General features: G+C 46.4%; 1 protein-coding gene across 1 annotated transcript; it reads left to right on the forward strand.

The window, feature by feature from the left end:
• Positions 1–3: 3 nt before the first annotated feature.
• Positions 4–6497, forward strand: NME6 (NME/NM23 nucleoside diphosphate kinase 6; the record flags this gene model as incomplete). Its single annotated transcript, XM_026071169.1, has 4 exons — positions 4–22; positions 106–145; positions 628–788; positions 1047–6497. Coding segments are annotated over 4 exons (387 nt in total), but the record flags the coding sequence as incomplete, so codon positions are not given.
• Between the last annotated feature and the right edge of the window lie 10428 nt (positions 6498–16925).

The raw sequence follows: 16925 nt of genomic DNA on the forward strand, positions 1-16925 counted from the left end.
CGCTCCTACCGGGAGCACGCGGGTGGGTGGGCTGCGACGGGGCGGCTCGGCTCTGCGGACGGCAGGGCCGGGCAGGCCGTTACTCAGGCCGTGTTTCTCCTGCAGGGCAATTCTTCTACCAGCGGCTGGTGGAGTTCATGGCCAGGTACCTGCCAAGCCTGCGGCTGTGCTGGGCGTGAGGAGGGAGCTCGCTTCATTTTGCAGGTGGACCGTTGTCTTGTTCAAGGAAAGCCCCGGTATCCTGAGCAGTCTGCCACAGGGCCTTCAGTGTAGGACATGTCTCTCCAGGAGTCAGTGCTTGTGGCATACTGACAGTGAAGGCTCTGGGCTCAAGGGCGGGGAAGTGTCAGGGACCACTTCTGTTGTGACAGCAAAGTATTCAGTGGAGTAGCGTCCCCACAGGCTGCGGGTACCATCCTCTAGGAGGAGGTGCTTAAAGCGAAGGCTTTGCTTCCAAACTGTGGTCTCACTGTCTGGTGTCATGACTGGCCTATATCTCCTCCCGCAGAGCACTGCATGGCAGCTGCGCTTCCTTGCTGCTTTGATTTTGCTGTGTTTATAAGAATGAAGAAGCTTTGCCCTGCTGTAACCTTACCTACTTCTGATCTTCCCTGGTCCTTTTCTCAGCGGCCCCATGTGGGCTTATATCTTGGCTCATGAAAATGCTATCCTCCTCTGGAGATCCCTTATGGGACCCACCAAAGTATTCCGAGCCCGAAACAGCATGCCGGACTCCATCCGAGGAGCGTATGGCCTTACTGACACCAGGAACACCACGCATGGCTCAGGTAGGCCTATCCTTCTTGGCCAAGTTTTGGGTAAGGACTAGAGCTCAGTAAGGGGTGAATGACGGTATTTTCTCTGTCTTTGCTCACTTCCTGTTTTCGGAGTCAAAGTTAATGATTTGCTCCCTTCTGCAGAATCCATTTGCACCTGTCTTGTGACACAAAGCCTGGCACTTTGCTGTACATCCTCAACCTCTGCCCTTCCCTCTGGGACACAGTATGTTTGAGGTATCTGTCTCCTTTTCCTCTGTGTTCTAACAGATTCACCAGCATCGGCCAGCAGAGAAATTGCCTTCTTTTTCCCAGAGTTCAACGAACAGCTCTGGTACCAGCAGGACGAGCCACGTCTGCGTTGTGGGCAGGTGTATTACAACGCAAAGGAACGTGTCCACTGTGTGTTCAGGGATGAAGAAACGGAGTTGGCCTGAGTTACCTGGCAGCATGGTTTGCTGAGCAGGATGTAGCTGCTATCCACCCTGTTTGGGTCAGCCCCATGGCAAGGCGTAGAGCCATGACACGTTTTGAGGAGCGCATAGGAAAAAGACATTGTGCTATCTGGGATTATCTTATTCATGCAGCATACAGACACTGAGGCACTTTAGAAAAACCTTATCTATTAGCAGTACCTCAATTTGACAGACACCCAGGCATGCAGTTCACTAGTCCCTAGTGTGCTTATTCATCTATGAGTGATGCTGGTGACTTCCTCAAAGGACTACGGGGGAAAGGGGCTGCTAGTTCTAGTTGTAGGCAGTCAAGGTGAGTGGCTTTGTTGATAAGAATGGACCCTAAATTCTTAATATCTATTCTGTTCCCACAGTGCCTTAAGGAGAAAAGAGGAAAAAAGAAAAAGTGCAGCGGTGAGCAGGGCAATATTAACTCTTCTGTCCTTGCCTGCCTGGATCCAAGCTAAGAAACAAGGTTGTCTTTAATCTTGTATCATGATTCAAATTTTAAGTTTCTGGTGGAAGGCATAGTTAGAAGCCATTCTCAAAGGGAAAGCAGCATATCCTGYGTTTGGTTTAGTCTGGGCTGACAGGCGTGCAACAAATCTTCTAGAGAAGTTGCAGAAGTCCTAGTGGTAGTAGGTAGAGGGTAATCCACTGTCTGTGAAGGGTCTTGTATTGTGTGCTTTAGATTGCCTGGGGCATGGGATCCAGTAGTTCCTGTGAAAGCTGACAGTGGTTATTAAGGCTAGGGATGTTGTGAATTCATATTAAAAGGCCAGCAAAGATGTGTTGAACCTTATTGCACAGAGGCTGTAGAAGTCGCAACAGGAGCTCTTTACATTAAGCCTCGTAGCAAAATATCTAATGGCAACTCAAAGACCTCATTGCATATGGACTGACTGGGCATTGCAGCACTGATTTTTGTATCCTTTGCAGATTATACTGACGAAGTGTTTTAATCATCCAGATCATTGATTAAAATTATTATATGCTGTATGAGAACTTGGTTTTAAGGGACACTGCAAAATTCTGCCATGCTTGTTATTGTCTTCCTGTTTGTTGCATTTTGAGATCTGTTCATGTGTGAGGTTTTTAATCCATTTAAACTGTGCCATATTAGTTTCTTACAGTGCTAGTTTTTAAACAAGGCTTCATGTTGTACTGAGTGAAGTTCTCTTGGGTAATTTCAAATTCACCTTATCAGTGAAGTAGCTGTATTCAGTAACAAATCAGTATTTGTAACATATTTAGGAAAGGAAGCTTGTTTGACTGCCTTCTCTGAAGTTGTGCTTGACTAACATCAATGATACTAGTCACTAAAGCTTCGTTGACTGAGTCTCAAATTAACCAATGCATTATTCTATCACAGACCAAAGGCAAGTTAGTCTCAACTAGTTCCTTTAAGACAATTATGTGGAAGGTTGGGCATCTTGACTGAAAAAATGTTTAATTGTAGGAAGTGCTGCCATATATCTTCCCTTAGTAAATTTATTAACATTTCTGTTCCTTTCTTATTATACAAGATTAAATGCAGCCCTTATTTTGTCCCAGATATAGATCAAAAGCTCTGGTGAATATTTCTACATTTTTGCTTCCCCCCCCCCGGCGTCTCTTGGTGGATCTGTGCATGACCTAGTGTGCATTAATATGGGTCTGAAATCTTACTGTCCTTAATGCTGGTGGTGATTGATGTTTTATTGCTTCCTGAGTTTCTCTTAAGTTATGTGTGTTTTTCTTCTAACTAGTAATCCTTACTATTTCTTCTACCTTTCTACTTTATATTTTATTTGTTTTTTCTTTTTTGGATATTGATTTGGGATGTCGTTAAATGATAATTCCTATTTTACATTTCTCATTTTAAATGCTTATCTTCCTGGTCACTTACAGTTATTACATTCAGGAAAACTGGCCCATTTAAATTTCCAAATATAAATAACATTGGTTGGTGGCACAGTGTTTTCACAGAATACTTGTTGTGAGATCACAGTCACCATTACTTATGTGGCTGTCAGTTGTTAAATCAGTTGTTGTTATTTTTTTGGTCCACCAAGACTGTACCTTAGTAGAGCTCATCACAACCATGCAGTACCCTTTCCCCAGACAAGGTGTTTGTTTCACAAAACAAAAGATGTTCTGCGAACTTCATCATGAAATCTAATATTGAAATATTTGGTGTGAGATGCAGGAGGCAGTGTCAAAAATTACTTTTTAATATCTAAGGAAGTCTTTGGTTTTACGAGATGACAGCAGATATTCTCTATTTTGAGGATTCTCCTGAAGGTAGTCTTTTTTTCCTTGTAAGAGCTCAAGAAGTGGTTTGGTTTGGTTTTTAAACTTCTTCTGTAGGGACACTTGGCATCTGTTTTGTACATGTGTGTCTCAAGTCCTGTGATGATGAATCACCTTTGATTTTGTAACTTCCAGTGGTTTTCGTTTAAAGCAACTTCTTGCACCCTTTCTCTCTTTTCTCTTCTTGCTCCGCCCTTGCCTGTCCCCAGTCTGTTCTTATGGAACAAGCTGAAACCATTGGTGGGGTTTTTGGGGGGGAAGGGGGTGAGGGGGAAGTGTTTTGTTTTGGTTTTTAATACTTGAGTCAAACCCTTCTTAAGAAGTCTTGGTAATTAATGCCTGGCATATGCTATTTCTTCTCCTTCATAAGGATTTTTTCAATACCCACTTGCTTACCGTTTGGGTTCGAAACATCATGATGTAAATAATAAAAGTAAGTTATCTGGTTGCCAATTGAGCTTGAATTTGTCTGATGCTGCAAGGTTCACATGCATATTTGGCATTTGTATTTTGATTGCTGTCCCCTTACTGCTAAGCCTTAAATGCCTTGTGCTGGTGTTTTCTCACACAGAAAGATGGTACCCAAATACTAGACTCAAGGATGTTGAACCATACAGTTTCTGCTCTCCAGAGGAGATTCTCCAGTATTTTTCAGAAACACCACAGTCCTGTTAACATAATTTATCCAATCAGTTGCTTAGCTCCCATACCTCTCCTTGCATTTGGAGAATTGGGCAGACTTCTGAAGAATTTTGCTAGAATTTCCTTCTCTGGAAATAATAAGCAAGTCCCATTTTAAATTTAAGTTCTCAGCTTCAACAACAGTTTGCAGAACTGACTTCTTGTTTTCTAGGTGTTGCATGAAAATGTGGAAGACGAGGTTTGATTATCTGGGATATTTTGGAAGGAAGAAGAGCAACTAAAGAGAAAACCTGGGTAATAAAAGTACTACCTAGGCACTGGGAAACAGAACACAGAGATGTTTGAATGCAAGGGCCAGCTCATACCCTGGAGATGTTACTAACAGGGCTGATCTGTGGTCCTGCTCTCACTGCAGGTTCTAGGAGGGTTATTTCCTTGTACACAATACCACTTGACCATATGGGTTTAGCTTAGCCGGGCCTCCATCAGCAGGGCAAAGCATGGCACTGAGTCCAGTCTGGCTGGGCCAAGGTTCTGAGTGAATAACCCTGCTAAGCAAACTCCTTCCTCGTGGAGCTCTTGAGTTGTCATCCTAATGGAAGGCTTTAGGCTCAGTACATGAGCTGGAGCAGTTAATGGGCTGTGATATAAGCACAGACAGACTGCAAAGTATAACGGTGTCTACTGGCATCACACTTTCTCCATTATTGAGAATGGAGCTGCATATGACTTCCACTGACGTGTTGGACGTCTTGCTCTGTGCAAGCCAGTTTTATGACACGCGGAATAAAAATGCCTCAACAATCGTCTGTCTCGGGTCCTTGCTTCCAGAAGACTTGCATCACCTTGCAGGAGGCATTTAGAAACAGCAGCTGGAGGGTAGGGATGGGAGTTGCATCTTGCTGTAGCATGTCAGGTGACATACAGCTCCTTGTTTTCCTGAGGCATTCTGGATGCAGCAGCAGATCCTGGAGAATCTTTGCACTGGCATCTTGATAGTGACGTATTTCTCTCCGGGAGAAATACCTATAGCTGCAATAGCCTGAAAAGATCAACACCCTAATGGAAAAAAAAAAAAAAAAGGAGCAGTGCCCCAATGATAAGAGGAGTAATCCTTGGCAATCCATGTTTTTGCTCTAGACAAAGTAATTGCTTGTCATGGTGGTGGGAAGGTTCAAGCAAGCCTCCAGTTTGCCAAGAAAATACATCAAACGCTTCCATGCTACTATATACCTTGTGCTGCCTCCAGTCAGCACCTAGCATCAGGCCATGCTGTGGCCCTTAATGGCTTGGAACCCAGCATAAGATCCCTCTTGTGGACATTTCTTTCAGCTAACTGTTCTTTTCTAAGGGTGTGCTCGGATTGCTGTTGCTCCTACAGGGCCCGAACACACTGGCAGGTGCTATCAAATGACCCTGCCCAAAGACTAGGAAACGAGAACAATTTTACTGCCTGAGATGAAGCATGAGTTATGAGGTGAACCAGTTAGACTTGGTCAGGAGAAGTGACTTGTTTTTTGTACCAGTATTTTGCCACCATATAGAATTGCACAGTTTTGTGGTCACAAAGGCTTTATCCTTGTTACTCTGTTGGATTTTCTGTTTGATTGCAGTACTTTTTATAAAATGTTACATTTTCATTATGTTTATAAACAGTTTATGTACAACTTTTTAATATCAGTGGTTCGTAATGAAATAGGTTTAAGCTTTCTCTTAAACAGTGTTTCATCCTCCAAGAGTCATTGTCAATGTTTTGCTATCAGAATATCTTGAATGGGGATCTGTGGTGTTTGTTCTTGATCTGACTTACTGATGACAGCAACAGGGAATAGAATTATTGCATTATAACAAACCAGGAAAGGCTGCAGTTCACACTCCAGACAAGGATGAGAATTTGAAATGATCAGAACATCCTGGATATGCGATCTGAAAAAACAGAATTCTATGGAATTAGCTATTCTGCGGAAAAGGATCTAAGCTACAAAGGCACACAAGCTGCGTATGAGTCAAGAAGTCATGCTGCTGCAAAACAGGCAACTGCTATACCGGGATGTGCAGACAAACGGGTAGCTTCAGTGCGTGCAAAGCAGTCTTGCTCTATGTAGCACTGGGGCAGCCTCACTGGCACGTTGTCCTGTCTTGGACACTATACTTGAAGAAAGATGCGGCTTGATTAGAGAGACCATTTCAATCTGTGCATACTGTTACTGAGTTGCAGTTTAGGCTCTTCTAGTATGTGATCACGTATTTTTCTAGGAATGTTACTCCAAGCCCTTGTTTAGAAGCTTCCATCAAAAGCTTTGTTATCTGCTATCATGAAACCTTAAAAACAGTTGCCTTGTTTTGTTTTTGTTGTTGTTTTTAACTCCCTGTGTTCATACATCCATAGGTTAGTTCAATACCTTAAAACCCTCAGTTGAGCAATTTTAGCTGAGTAATTTAGATTGGTTCTATGTTTTCCAGCATTTTCCATAAGCCTTTATGCACTTTCTCTGTCTGTAGGTGAAGGTGTGCTTGAGCCTTTCTAGAATCTGCTTTACCCATCCTCTTCCTAAGAAAGATAATTTCCTCCACTCTGAGTTTGTAATCTGCCTAGTGAATTTTAGTAGAGCCATGAGTTGCCTATTTCAAACCAGTGCCTTTGACATGTCATGGCTTAGTGACACTTAGTGACACTTCTTCCATCTGAACATGAGGAAAAACTTTTTCACTGTGAGGGTGACAGAGCACTGGAACAGGTTGCCCAGAGAGGTGGTGGAGTCTCCTTCTCTGGAGATATTCAAAACGCGCCTGGATGCAATCCTGTGCAATGTGCTCTAGGTGACCCTGCTTGAGCAGGAGGGTTGGACTAGATGATCTCCAGAGGTCCCTTCCAACCTCAGCGATTCTGTGATTCTGTGAAGTTTTGCAAGAAATTGTTTGCTTCCTGAATACCTCTGTGTCACTCCCTGCCTGAGCTAGGCAGCCTCCAGAGTGGAGCAGACCTCAAGCCCATCTGGTTTGATCATCTAGGTCTAAACATCATAGAATTCCAGGCATGATGCATGGCCTCTCTTCTGCCTTGTGGGCCTCTACATGATGACTCTTCCATTCTGGAGTTGATGTCAGCGGTAAAAGAAAGGTAGGTTCTCATCTCCAGCAGTGACAGGGGTGTTTGGTACTGGAGGTATGAGAATCAAAGGGACCTGCTTGGTCAGACCAGTAGTCTGTCTTGGACTGTGGACAGAGAGACTAGACAGACCCCATGCAGCTTGCCTAGTGTTTGGGGTGTCTTACCATTGCATTCACTACTGGTCACTCCGGGAGGCAATGGCTGCCTGAAGTTCTGCAGTCTTCTCCTATCTTGGGTGAGATCTGTGGGAGTGCAGCTCCTGTGCATCTCTCACCTGCTAAGGCTGCTGTCATGGAGGCTTCCCCCACGCACCACTGAGGCGGGTTGAACAATGTGAAGCTGCGAATTGCACCAAGGAGACGCTTCTACGTGCACATAGAATAAGGTTGGAAAGGACCTCCGGAGGTCTCTAGTCCAAACCCCTGCTTGTAGCTGAGGTTTATCTGACTTCTCCGAACCCTCTTACTGAGGTTCTGGTGCCAATTTAACTTTTTCATTTGACATCTGTTCATCCCAGTTTGCACCAGATCATGGGTCCCTTTCACCAGTCTCCTCCCGGCCCTGGCCAAGATGGCCATCAGGACAAGGGAGCTCAACTAAGGGGCAGTTTCCTGCTCACTGAGGGGCGTGCATCGTACAGTGGACATAAGGACCCACTCACATCTCCGAGCAGTGTTTACCTGCTTCCTGCGTGGCCTTCTGGAGCAGTTGGTGCTGTTGTAGGTGTCTGCTCTGTGTACACCGCTGCTCCCTAACTTTGCATCTTTGATCCCTTCTGCTGTTCTCCAGAGTGAGTTGCTTTTTCTGTCTCTCTTTTCTTTTCCTCAGCCCCCATTTTTCCCTGCCCTCTCCCCCCCACACACTTTCAAGGAGGACCCATGAAGTTCTGTTAGAGATGGACTAATGCCTGACTCTAAAGGAGAAGCCAATAAGGAGATGCTAGTTAGGGAGAGCACCCACACCTGGCCACTTCGGGTGGTCCATTCTCTTCATGCCCCCCAGCATCCAGACTTGTCATATTGGGAACATCAGCAGGAACAGTCCTGCCGGTGCCTGTGTATGAACCTGCAGTCTGTGAATGCATCTGCCTCTCATTTTGAATCTCTGGGTAGTGTCTGCCTCTGCAGCCTCCCCTGGCAGTGCGTTCCAGAAGTTCACTGCCTGCTGCATAAAGAAGTACTTGCTTTTGCCTGTTTTAATCTTATCTGCCGCTACTTTCATGGAGTGCCCCCTCCTTCTAGTGCTGCAGGATTTGGTGAACAGCAATTTTGCATTCACCGTATCTACTGCCTTGATGACTTGTAAGCCCTGGTCAAACTCCACCCCACCTCCACTTTCAACCAGTAATTCTCATGCTCTTATGCTCCAAAAACATCGTTTCACCGTGATACTAGTTTAGATCAGACTCAGACAAGAAGCTACCACCTCCCCACCGTGTGATCTGAGCTCACTCAGTGATCCCATTTTCAGACTGTTCCCCAAGCTCTGCTTCTCCCCCTTCTCTCCTCCCCAGGTAAGGAGAAAAGGTAGAGAGTTGGGGAAAGCTGACAGAAAGGCATAGAAATCTTGTCTCCAGCTCCTGAAATCTTTATTTTAAATGTTCAAGTAATGATGGAATATAAATTGCCAGGATCTTCCCCTGTGGACCAGGCTGCAGCCCTTGGCCTTTCCTCAGATATGTGACAGCAGGAGCAGCTCTCACCTTGGGGATAGTGGGTCCGTTCACAACAGAACTTGATAACAATAACAATTCTGTCTCATGACTTCCCTCCTGCACTGTGCATGGGCAGCACCTGGGCTGGCTCTAAGCCTGGCCCCCAGCACCCAGCATGCCTGTTGCAGGGATCCCCCCTTGCTGAAAGGCGCTGGAGTGACCCCAGCTGATGTGTACACCAGGACAGAGATCGGAACGACTGCAGTGAGCACAGAACTGCGTGCAGACCATCCTCCCATCCTTTTTGTCCACAAAACATATACCAGGTTTTTTTGAGCCCGCAATTACTCTTTTGCATTGTTCATGTCAGAACGCCACCTGTGTAAATTATGGTGCAGTATCACCAAGTATTTGTTGTCTTTTTACATGAAATGTTGCAGGTGGGGGGCTCAGGTCCAGTAGTGCCTTGCCTGTGCATTTATTTTCAGGGAGCCTGTTAAAACCATAGAAATAAGAACATTTTCTTTCCTAGAGGCATCTGCCAGAACATAAATGAAGCATCCACTGCAGAAAATATCTAGTATCTGCCAGCTTCCACTGTGCTTGGATTATTTTGTTTTAGGCAATGAGATCCCTCTTCCTTCTCCACTGTCAGAAGAGCCCATTCTGCCCCCTCTTCAGTTCAGATTTAATGAAACTGGTGTATTCCTGTCTTGATTCTCTGACCAGCACAAGGATGTTTGTAGGTCCACTTATGGAAGGACAACTAGATTCTGTCAACTTTGTTGTGTTCTGCTGACAGTTTTCATACGGCATTTTGGACTGCTATCCCCCTACAAGATGCACATCTAGTATGTGACGTTTTCCGTAAAACAGCTGGCAGCATTCAGAAGGAAATCAGTCATTAGTAATGATGAGGAAAGGGACCAAGAACAAACTGCAGATACTTGCACACATCCCAGCGCCCCTTGACTCCCTCGCTGTGGCAGCAGCTGGACATGTATTCTCACCAGCCTTCTGCTACCTGGCATCATCTCATTTTTAACCACATAATGACTTGGCTTCTTAGCTTCTTACTCTGGATTTTATCCCTTTTCTGTTATTTTACTGATAGATTTGAAGAACATTAGACTGGTGAGATGCTGTTTCCTTCACAGAAGATATGTGGAGATGGGCAATCCATAGTTTAGGTTAATTCTGGCATTTCAACTAAATACAGCTGTGTCACCTCCCACCTCCGAAGGGGGTGGTGGGGGCAAGTGACTCAGATTTGCAGATCCCCTTCGGTGTGGACTAAGGCGAGATAACACTCGAGGTCTTTACATAAGCATCAACTTTAAAGGAACAAATATCCTGCAAACATTGGCCCTCTCACAATTAGCTCTACCCGAGCTATGCGGCTTTATGAGACGTGTAAACCTCAGCCTTAATGGAACAAACATCCTACCAACGCTGGCCCTCTCCCAATTATATCTAAACCAAAGTAGGCTTTGCGTTTCTTAACAGCTTTAAGAGAAAAGAAAAAGAGAGAAAGAAATAAAGAGATAGGGAGAGCACCAGTCCTGGGTCCAGCATCAGACCTGCCAACAGGGATGCTCAGCGTAGGGAGCCCATCCTGGGCTCGTACATGCCCCTATTTATTGCCCCAGTTCCTGGACTTCCAGACCCGAGTGGTTGACACCAGTTAGTCAAGAGAAGTGACACCAGGCCCCTCCCTGTAACTTTCTGGGGCTTTCTCCCGTTTCAGGAACCTTCTTTCGGGGCGTCGTTTGGGTTCACAGCACAGTTATTTGGGTCTCGTCCCTTACAAGCTGGCGTTGTAGGAAGGCTCACTGAAGGCACATTTGTTACCCTCTAAAATCTAAGACTGCGTTTTTGTTAGTACCTTGGTGCTTTCAGTACTGATTCTCATTGAATCTCTTGAGCATGCTGTCTTCCATGAACAGCATTACTGCTGTTTTACCTGTGACTTTATTCTGTGGCTTCTTTCTCAGACAACTCTATCTTGACTGGTTCTTGTCTTTATGCATTAAAACAATAAACCTGGGGTAAGACCAAAGCCAATGAATTTTTTTTAGCATCTTATGACTTTTCTATTCAGCACTGCAAAGTAAATGCATCTTTATGAGAAAGGCAAGTGGTTCATGTAGTCAGATTTAATGAGACAAATCTTGTATCTACTGTAATCAACATTTTGTTGTTCCACAGTCTTGGCAAGAGCTGGACACTAGTTACTGAATAAGGATAGGTCAAATACATAAAGGGAAACACTAAATAGCAACAGAGCCCCTGAGGTGGGCATCATCCAAATTRCTGCCACACTGGGAGGAGGAAGAGGACTGACCTGCAGCTCATGTTACTTTGCTGCCCATGTGCCCTCCCGGTACGTTTCTCTGCAGCTGTGCTCTACCACAGCCATGCTCTGGAGTCCTAACCAGAGAGATGCAGACTCCACCACACATGCCACATGTACCCAAATGACAGAATCACAGAAAGCGGGAGGTTGGAAGGGACCGCCAGGGTTTGTCTAGTCCAACCCCCCCTGCTCAAAGCAGGGTCAGCTAAAGCAGGTTGCTCAGGACCTTGTTTTATCACCCTTACAGTAAAAAAGTTCTTATGTTTAAGTGAAGTTTCCCATATTTCAGTTTATGCCTATTGCCTTTTGTCCATTTATTGGATACAACTGATGAAAGTCTGCCTCTGTCTTCTTTACTGCCTCCCGTCAGGTATTTATACACATTGATAAACCCCTCTGAGCCTCCTCTTCTCTGGGCTAAACAATCACACATCCCTCATCCTCTCCTTCTATGTCTGAGGCTCCAAGCCCTTAATCGTGTCCCTGGCTCTTGGCTGGACTCACTTTAGTATGTCAATGTCTCTCTTGTACTGAGAAGCCCTAACTGGACACAGCACTCCAGGATGTGGCCTCGCCAGTGCTGAGCAGAGAGGAAGGATCACATTGCTCAATCTGCTGGAAACACTTCATGATGCAGCTCGGGATGCTGCTGGCCATCTCTGGCACGAGGGTGCATTGCTGGCTCGTGCTCAACTTGGCGTCCAACAGGACTCCCAGGTCCTTTCTGCAAAACTGCTTTCCAGCCCATTGGCCCCCAGCCTGTACTGATRGGTTATTCCTCCCCAGCTGCAGGACTTGGCATTTCCCTTTGATTTTCACAAAATCCCCATTGGCCCTTTTCCCCAGCCTGTCAAGGTCCCTCTGAATGGCAGCACAGCCCTCTGGTGTATCAGTCACTCCTCCCTTTTTTGCATCATCAGCAGACTTGCTGAGCGTACGCTCTGTCACATCATCAGGTCACTGGTGAAGATAKTAAACCAGTACTGGCACCAGGATCAACCCCTGGGGGACGCCACAAGTGACCAGCCCCCAGGTGGACTTCATGCTACTGATCACAACCCTTTGAGCCCAGCAGCTCAGCCAGTTTTCACTCCACCTCGCCATACAGTTATCTGGTCCATACTTCACTAGTTTGTCAATGAGGATGTTATGGGAGACGGTGCTGAAAGCCTTGCTAAAGTCAAGATAAACAACATCCACTGCTCTCTCCTTATCCACCAAGCTAGTCATTTCGTTGCAGAAGGCTGTCAGTTGGTTGAGTATGATTTCCCCTTCGTAAAGCCATGCTGAATACTTCCAATCACTTTCTTGCCCTTAATATGCTTGAAGATGTCTGCCAGGAGAATTTGCTCCATCACCTTCCCAGGGATCAGGGTGAGGCTGACTAGCTTGTAGCTTCCTGGATCTTCCTTCTTGAAGATAGGAGTGATATTTGCTTTTGTCCGGTCCTCAGGCACCTCTCCTGATCACCATGACCTTTGAAAGATAATTGAGAACGGCCGTGCAACGACTTTGGCCAGCTCCCTCAGCACTCATGGTTGCATCCCATCAGGGCCCATGGACTTGGGTATGTTCACTCTGTTTAGGTGTTCCCTAACCTGATCCTTCTCCACTGAGGCTGTCATCCTTGCTCCAGACTTTCCCACTGGTCTCAGGGACACGGGGTTGCTGAAAGCAATTCTTACCAGTAAAGACCAAGGTGAAGAAGGCAGTGAGTACTTTGGCCTTTTCTGTATCCTTTGTCACCAGGGCACCTGCCCCATTCAGCAGCAGACCYGCATTTCCTCAGTCTTTCTTTCACTGCTGATATACCTGTAGAAGCTTTTCTTGTTGTGCTTCACATCCCTCACCAGATTCAACTTCAGGTGGGCTTTGGCTCTCCTAACCCCATACCGGCATGCTCAGACGATGTCCCTATATTCCTCCTTTGTATGCTTTCTTCTTAGGTCTGAGTTAAGTTAGGAGCTCCTTGTTCATCTACACAGGCCTCCTGCTGCCTTTGCTTGATATACTGCTCACTAGATGGACCATTCCTGAGCTTGAAGGAGGTTGTCTTTGAAAATCAGCCAGGTATCCTGGACTCCTCTTCTCTCCAGGACCATAGCCCATGGGATTCTTCCAAGCAGATCCCTGAACAGGCTAAAATCTACTCTCCTGAAGTCCACAGCTGTGATCTTGCTCTTTGCCAGGGAGCAGCAAGGGCTGGCTGATGCCTAAGGTATGAGGGGCCAAGTACAGCAACATGCCTGGCAGAGCAGGACCCTCACCAGCCAGGACCYGGCCCCATAGTGCCTAAGCGAGGCAAACAGGGCAGACCCAGAGATCACAGCCAGGTTCAGCCAAGAGTCAAGGTTGCCAGGCAAATTCACAGGTGATGAGGAAGGTCCATGGTCAAGTCAGAAAGTCATTCCACAGGTCAGGGTCAGAATCAAGTCTATAGTGACAAGGCAGGTCTGAGGTCAAGCCACAAAGTCAGCCTGTACATCAGGGCCCACAGCAAGGCACAGGCATGGCTATAACACAGCTGGTAACCACCACTTCTCCAGCACAGCTGAGGCACAGATTAAGGCCCAGGGCTGAGCTTTTACGTGATCCTGGGCCCATGGAGAGGGGGTGGGTGCAGGCCCCAGCTGAGGCTGGTCAAGGTCATTAAAGCCTGTTAGTGCCCTCAGGGGCCTGACACTTATTGTCTTGCTCTTTCATCTCAAGATCCTAAATTCCACCTTCTCATGGTCGCTGTAGCCAAGGCTGCCCTGACCTTTGCATGCCCAGCTGGTTCTTCATTGCTTGTGAGTATCAGGTCCAGCAGAGCATCTCCCCTCATCAGCTCTTTGATCTTCTGTTTCAGGAAACTATCGTCAATGCATTCCAGAAATCTCCTGGATATCTTGTGCCTTATTTGGCATCAAAAGTAGCCTGCAACTGCAAAATAGCCTTGAAAATACCAAAGGTAAGAAATGATGGGTGTTGGAAGGAGATTCTTGAGATGCTCAAGCTGTTCTGCCATAGCCTTGGTGTCCAGAGGAAAAGTGTGTCTGAGCTGTCCCAGCCTGACAGAGAAGTTGGGCAAGTAGCCCTGAAAACAGCAGCTTCTTGCCATTGATGAACAGAGAGCATAAGATGACTAATGCGGGTGAGTTTGTGTCATCCTTGTATTACATCACGTTATTACTCCACACAGGTCAATAAATCAGTGCTGGTCTCTCTGTTGAATTCTGGTTATCAAACCAGAAGCACTGTCTTTCGCTTTAAAACCTTCCTCTGTCCATTTGCTCAGGSTATGCTGCACGCTGGCCTCCAGCTTTGCCACAACACCCTTGCTAAATTCCTCTAACAGTGAAGCAAGTTCTTACCTAAAGCTGTAAATCACACATTTCTATGAAAAGCTCTGGCCCAGCATCACGTCGTGAGAGCTCTGTCCAGGCGCTTAGGCCAGACGCTGCAGCCCTGGCCAATGCACCTTTGCTGCGGCACCCGCTGCAGACGCGCAGCTGCAATCTGGCTTGCATCAGTCCTGTAGTGAGTCTCATGCCCGATACAGACCTGTGCCTCCTCACGCACCCGCACCCAGTACGGGGCAGGAATATCAACCTCTCCTGCATACCTATAACAACTGGTAGATCAGACACAGCTGTAGTATGCATATATAACACAGATATACTGCCTCAGAGTAGAGCAGGAATTTGGGCACGGAGGCCAAATCTGTATACAAATGATTGTGGAAATTCATCTTTGTACTTCCCAATGCAATAATTTATATTTTATACCAAGTTTACTGTCATTCAGCTATTTCATATTGATTGCTAAAGCACTGTTAAATTATTTAACTTGTTTTCCTTTAATACTTTAACAACTTGGTGCGTACTTTTTTTATCTAGAGTGTGAATGTGTCAAAGACGGGAAGGCTAGGTAGAAAAGACATATGCCTTTTCCATTTCTCATTCTGCACCTTCTACCTTATGACGCAATTGATTACAGCAGATGTAAAAAGATTCAAAGTTATTGCATAAGTGAATGCCTCAAACAAACTTTTAACAGCTCCCTTTGTGCCTTGTTTATAAGTCACACAAAACCACGATAGGTGGCAAAGCCCAGAGCGCTTCACTTGTAGTAATTAGCACTAAAACCCTAGTGGTGTGTTCTCTCTGTGGAGAGAAGCCTGTGGGCAACGTGTCCCAAGTGGACAAACCAGAAGCAAGAAAACTTTTTTCTTAAACTTCAGCTTTCTATTCAAAGCATCTTATTAAAAGTGCACTAATTGGCAGGCTTGGTATCAAGCTGGGGGAGCATGGGCAAGGCCTGGATGAGCGGCCTCGGAGCTGACTCTTCCCCGCCGCAGCAGGAGAACGGAGCCGGCCGTCGGAAGAGGGGAGGACAGAGACAGGGAGGCAGGTGCTGTGGCTGCCCAGGAGGTGCCTGCTCCAGGCTGACATCTCCAGGCGAGCGTGCTGCTCCATGGCAGCAGCAGAGACTTTCCTTGTCCTTTGCTGAGCACAAGCTGGACAGGAAGAAAACCGTCCCTGGGACTGGTGCCAGGACTCTGCTTTCTGTTTTCTGGGGCTCTGTGCAGGTTGTTACAGCCGCCTCTGCTCACTGCAGTGCTAGGACATCACCACGCAGCAGCAAGTCACTGTACATCGCCTGATCCACGATGGTTGAACTTGCGCATGCTCTTAGCCCATGACAAGTGCAAGTAAATCAGGTCAGCCTTGCCCCGTTTCATAGCTGGGTCATATAGGTGCAAATATTGTTACCTTTTTTTTTCTAAAATATGAATCCCAGTGGTCAGTTAAACTGAATGAAAATACAACTAGTCACATCTGTTTCCTGCTACAGAGTAGCTTGAGACACTGCTGTTTCCTTCAGCTAAAAATTTTCCCTGTCAAGTGTCAGGAAAAAATGGCAGTCTGTGATCCATCAACCACTGTCACACGATGCAGTGTGGAGCTTTTGTCACATTCTGGGCAGCCCGAAGTGGAAATGCCAAATATTGCTTATTCCTGTTTCTTGGCTGGTCCAGATAACAGGGAACTCCAGGGCAGCTCATCTGCAAAAGAAAAATTTCCCAGAGAAAACTCTTTCCCTGAGGAAAGCAATGGGAAAAGTCTGTAATGTTGTTCTTGCAAAAACAGATGAGAAATTAATTCCAGAGATCACAGACTCGTGCTGGTGGGAAGGGGCCCCTGGTTCAAGCCCTGGTTGGGCCAGTGCCCGTTAGCACAGGCTGCTCAGGGCTGTGGCCAGACAAGTGCTGAGCATCTCCAAGGATGGAGCTCTCTGGGCCCCGGTCCAGTGCCCGAAGGATTTTTTTCCGACATCAAGTGAGAATGTCCCTTGCTGCACCTTGTGCCTGTTGCCTCTTGTCTCATCACCGTGCAKCTCCGAGAAGAGCCTGGCTCCATCAGCTCTCCCCGCTCCCGTTAGGCAGTTGCAAAGAGCAGTAAGGTCTCCCTTCCTCCTTCGCTTCTCCAGCTGAACTAACCCCCCTCTCTCAGCGTCTCCTCATACCCCTGTGCTCCCCACAACCCACTCCAGCACGGCAGTGTCTGTCTGGTACCGAGGAGCTGGAAGTTCAGGGTTAGATGCACAAACAAGCAGCTGTAGCAACACCAGCTGAAGTAGAGTGTTTTACTATAAC

This window comes from Apteryx rowi, unplaced genomic scaffold (assembly GCF_003343035.1).
Source record: "Apteryx rowi isolate R43461 unplaced genomic scaffold, aptRow1 scaffold_322, whole genome shotgun sequence".
Classification (NCBI taxonomy): Eukaryota; Metazoa; Chordata; class Aves; order Apterygiformes; family Apterygidae; genus Apteryx; species Apteryx rowi.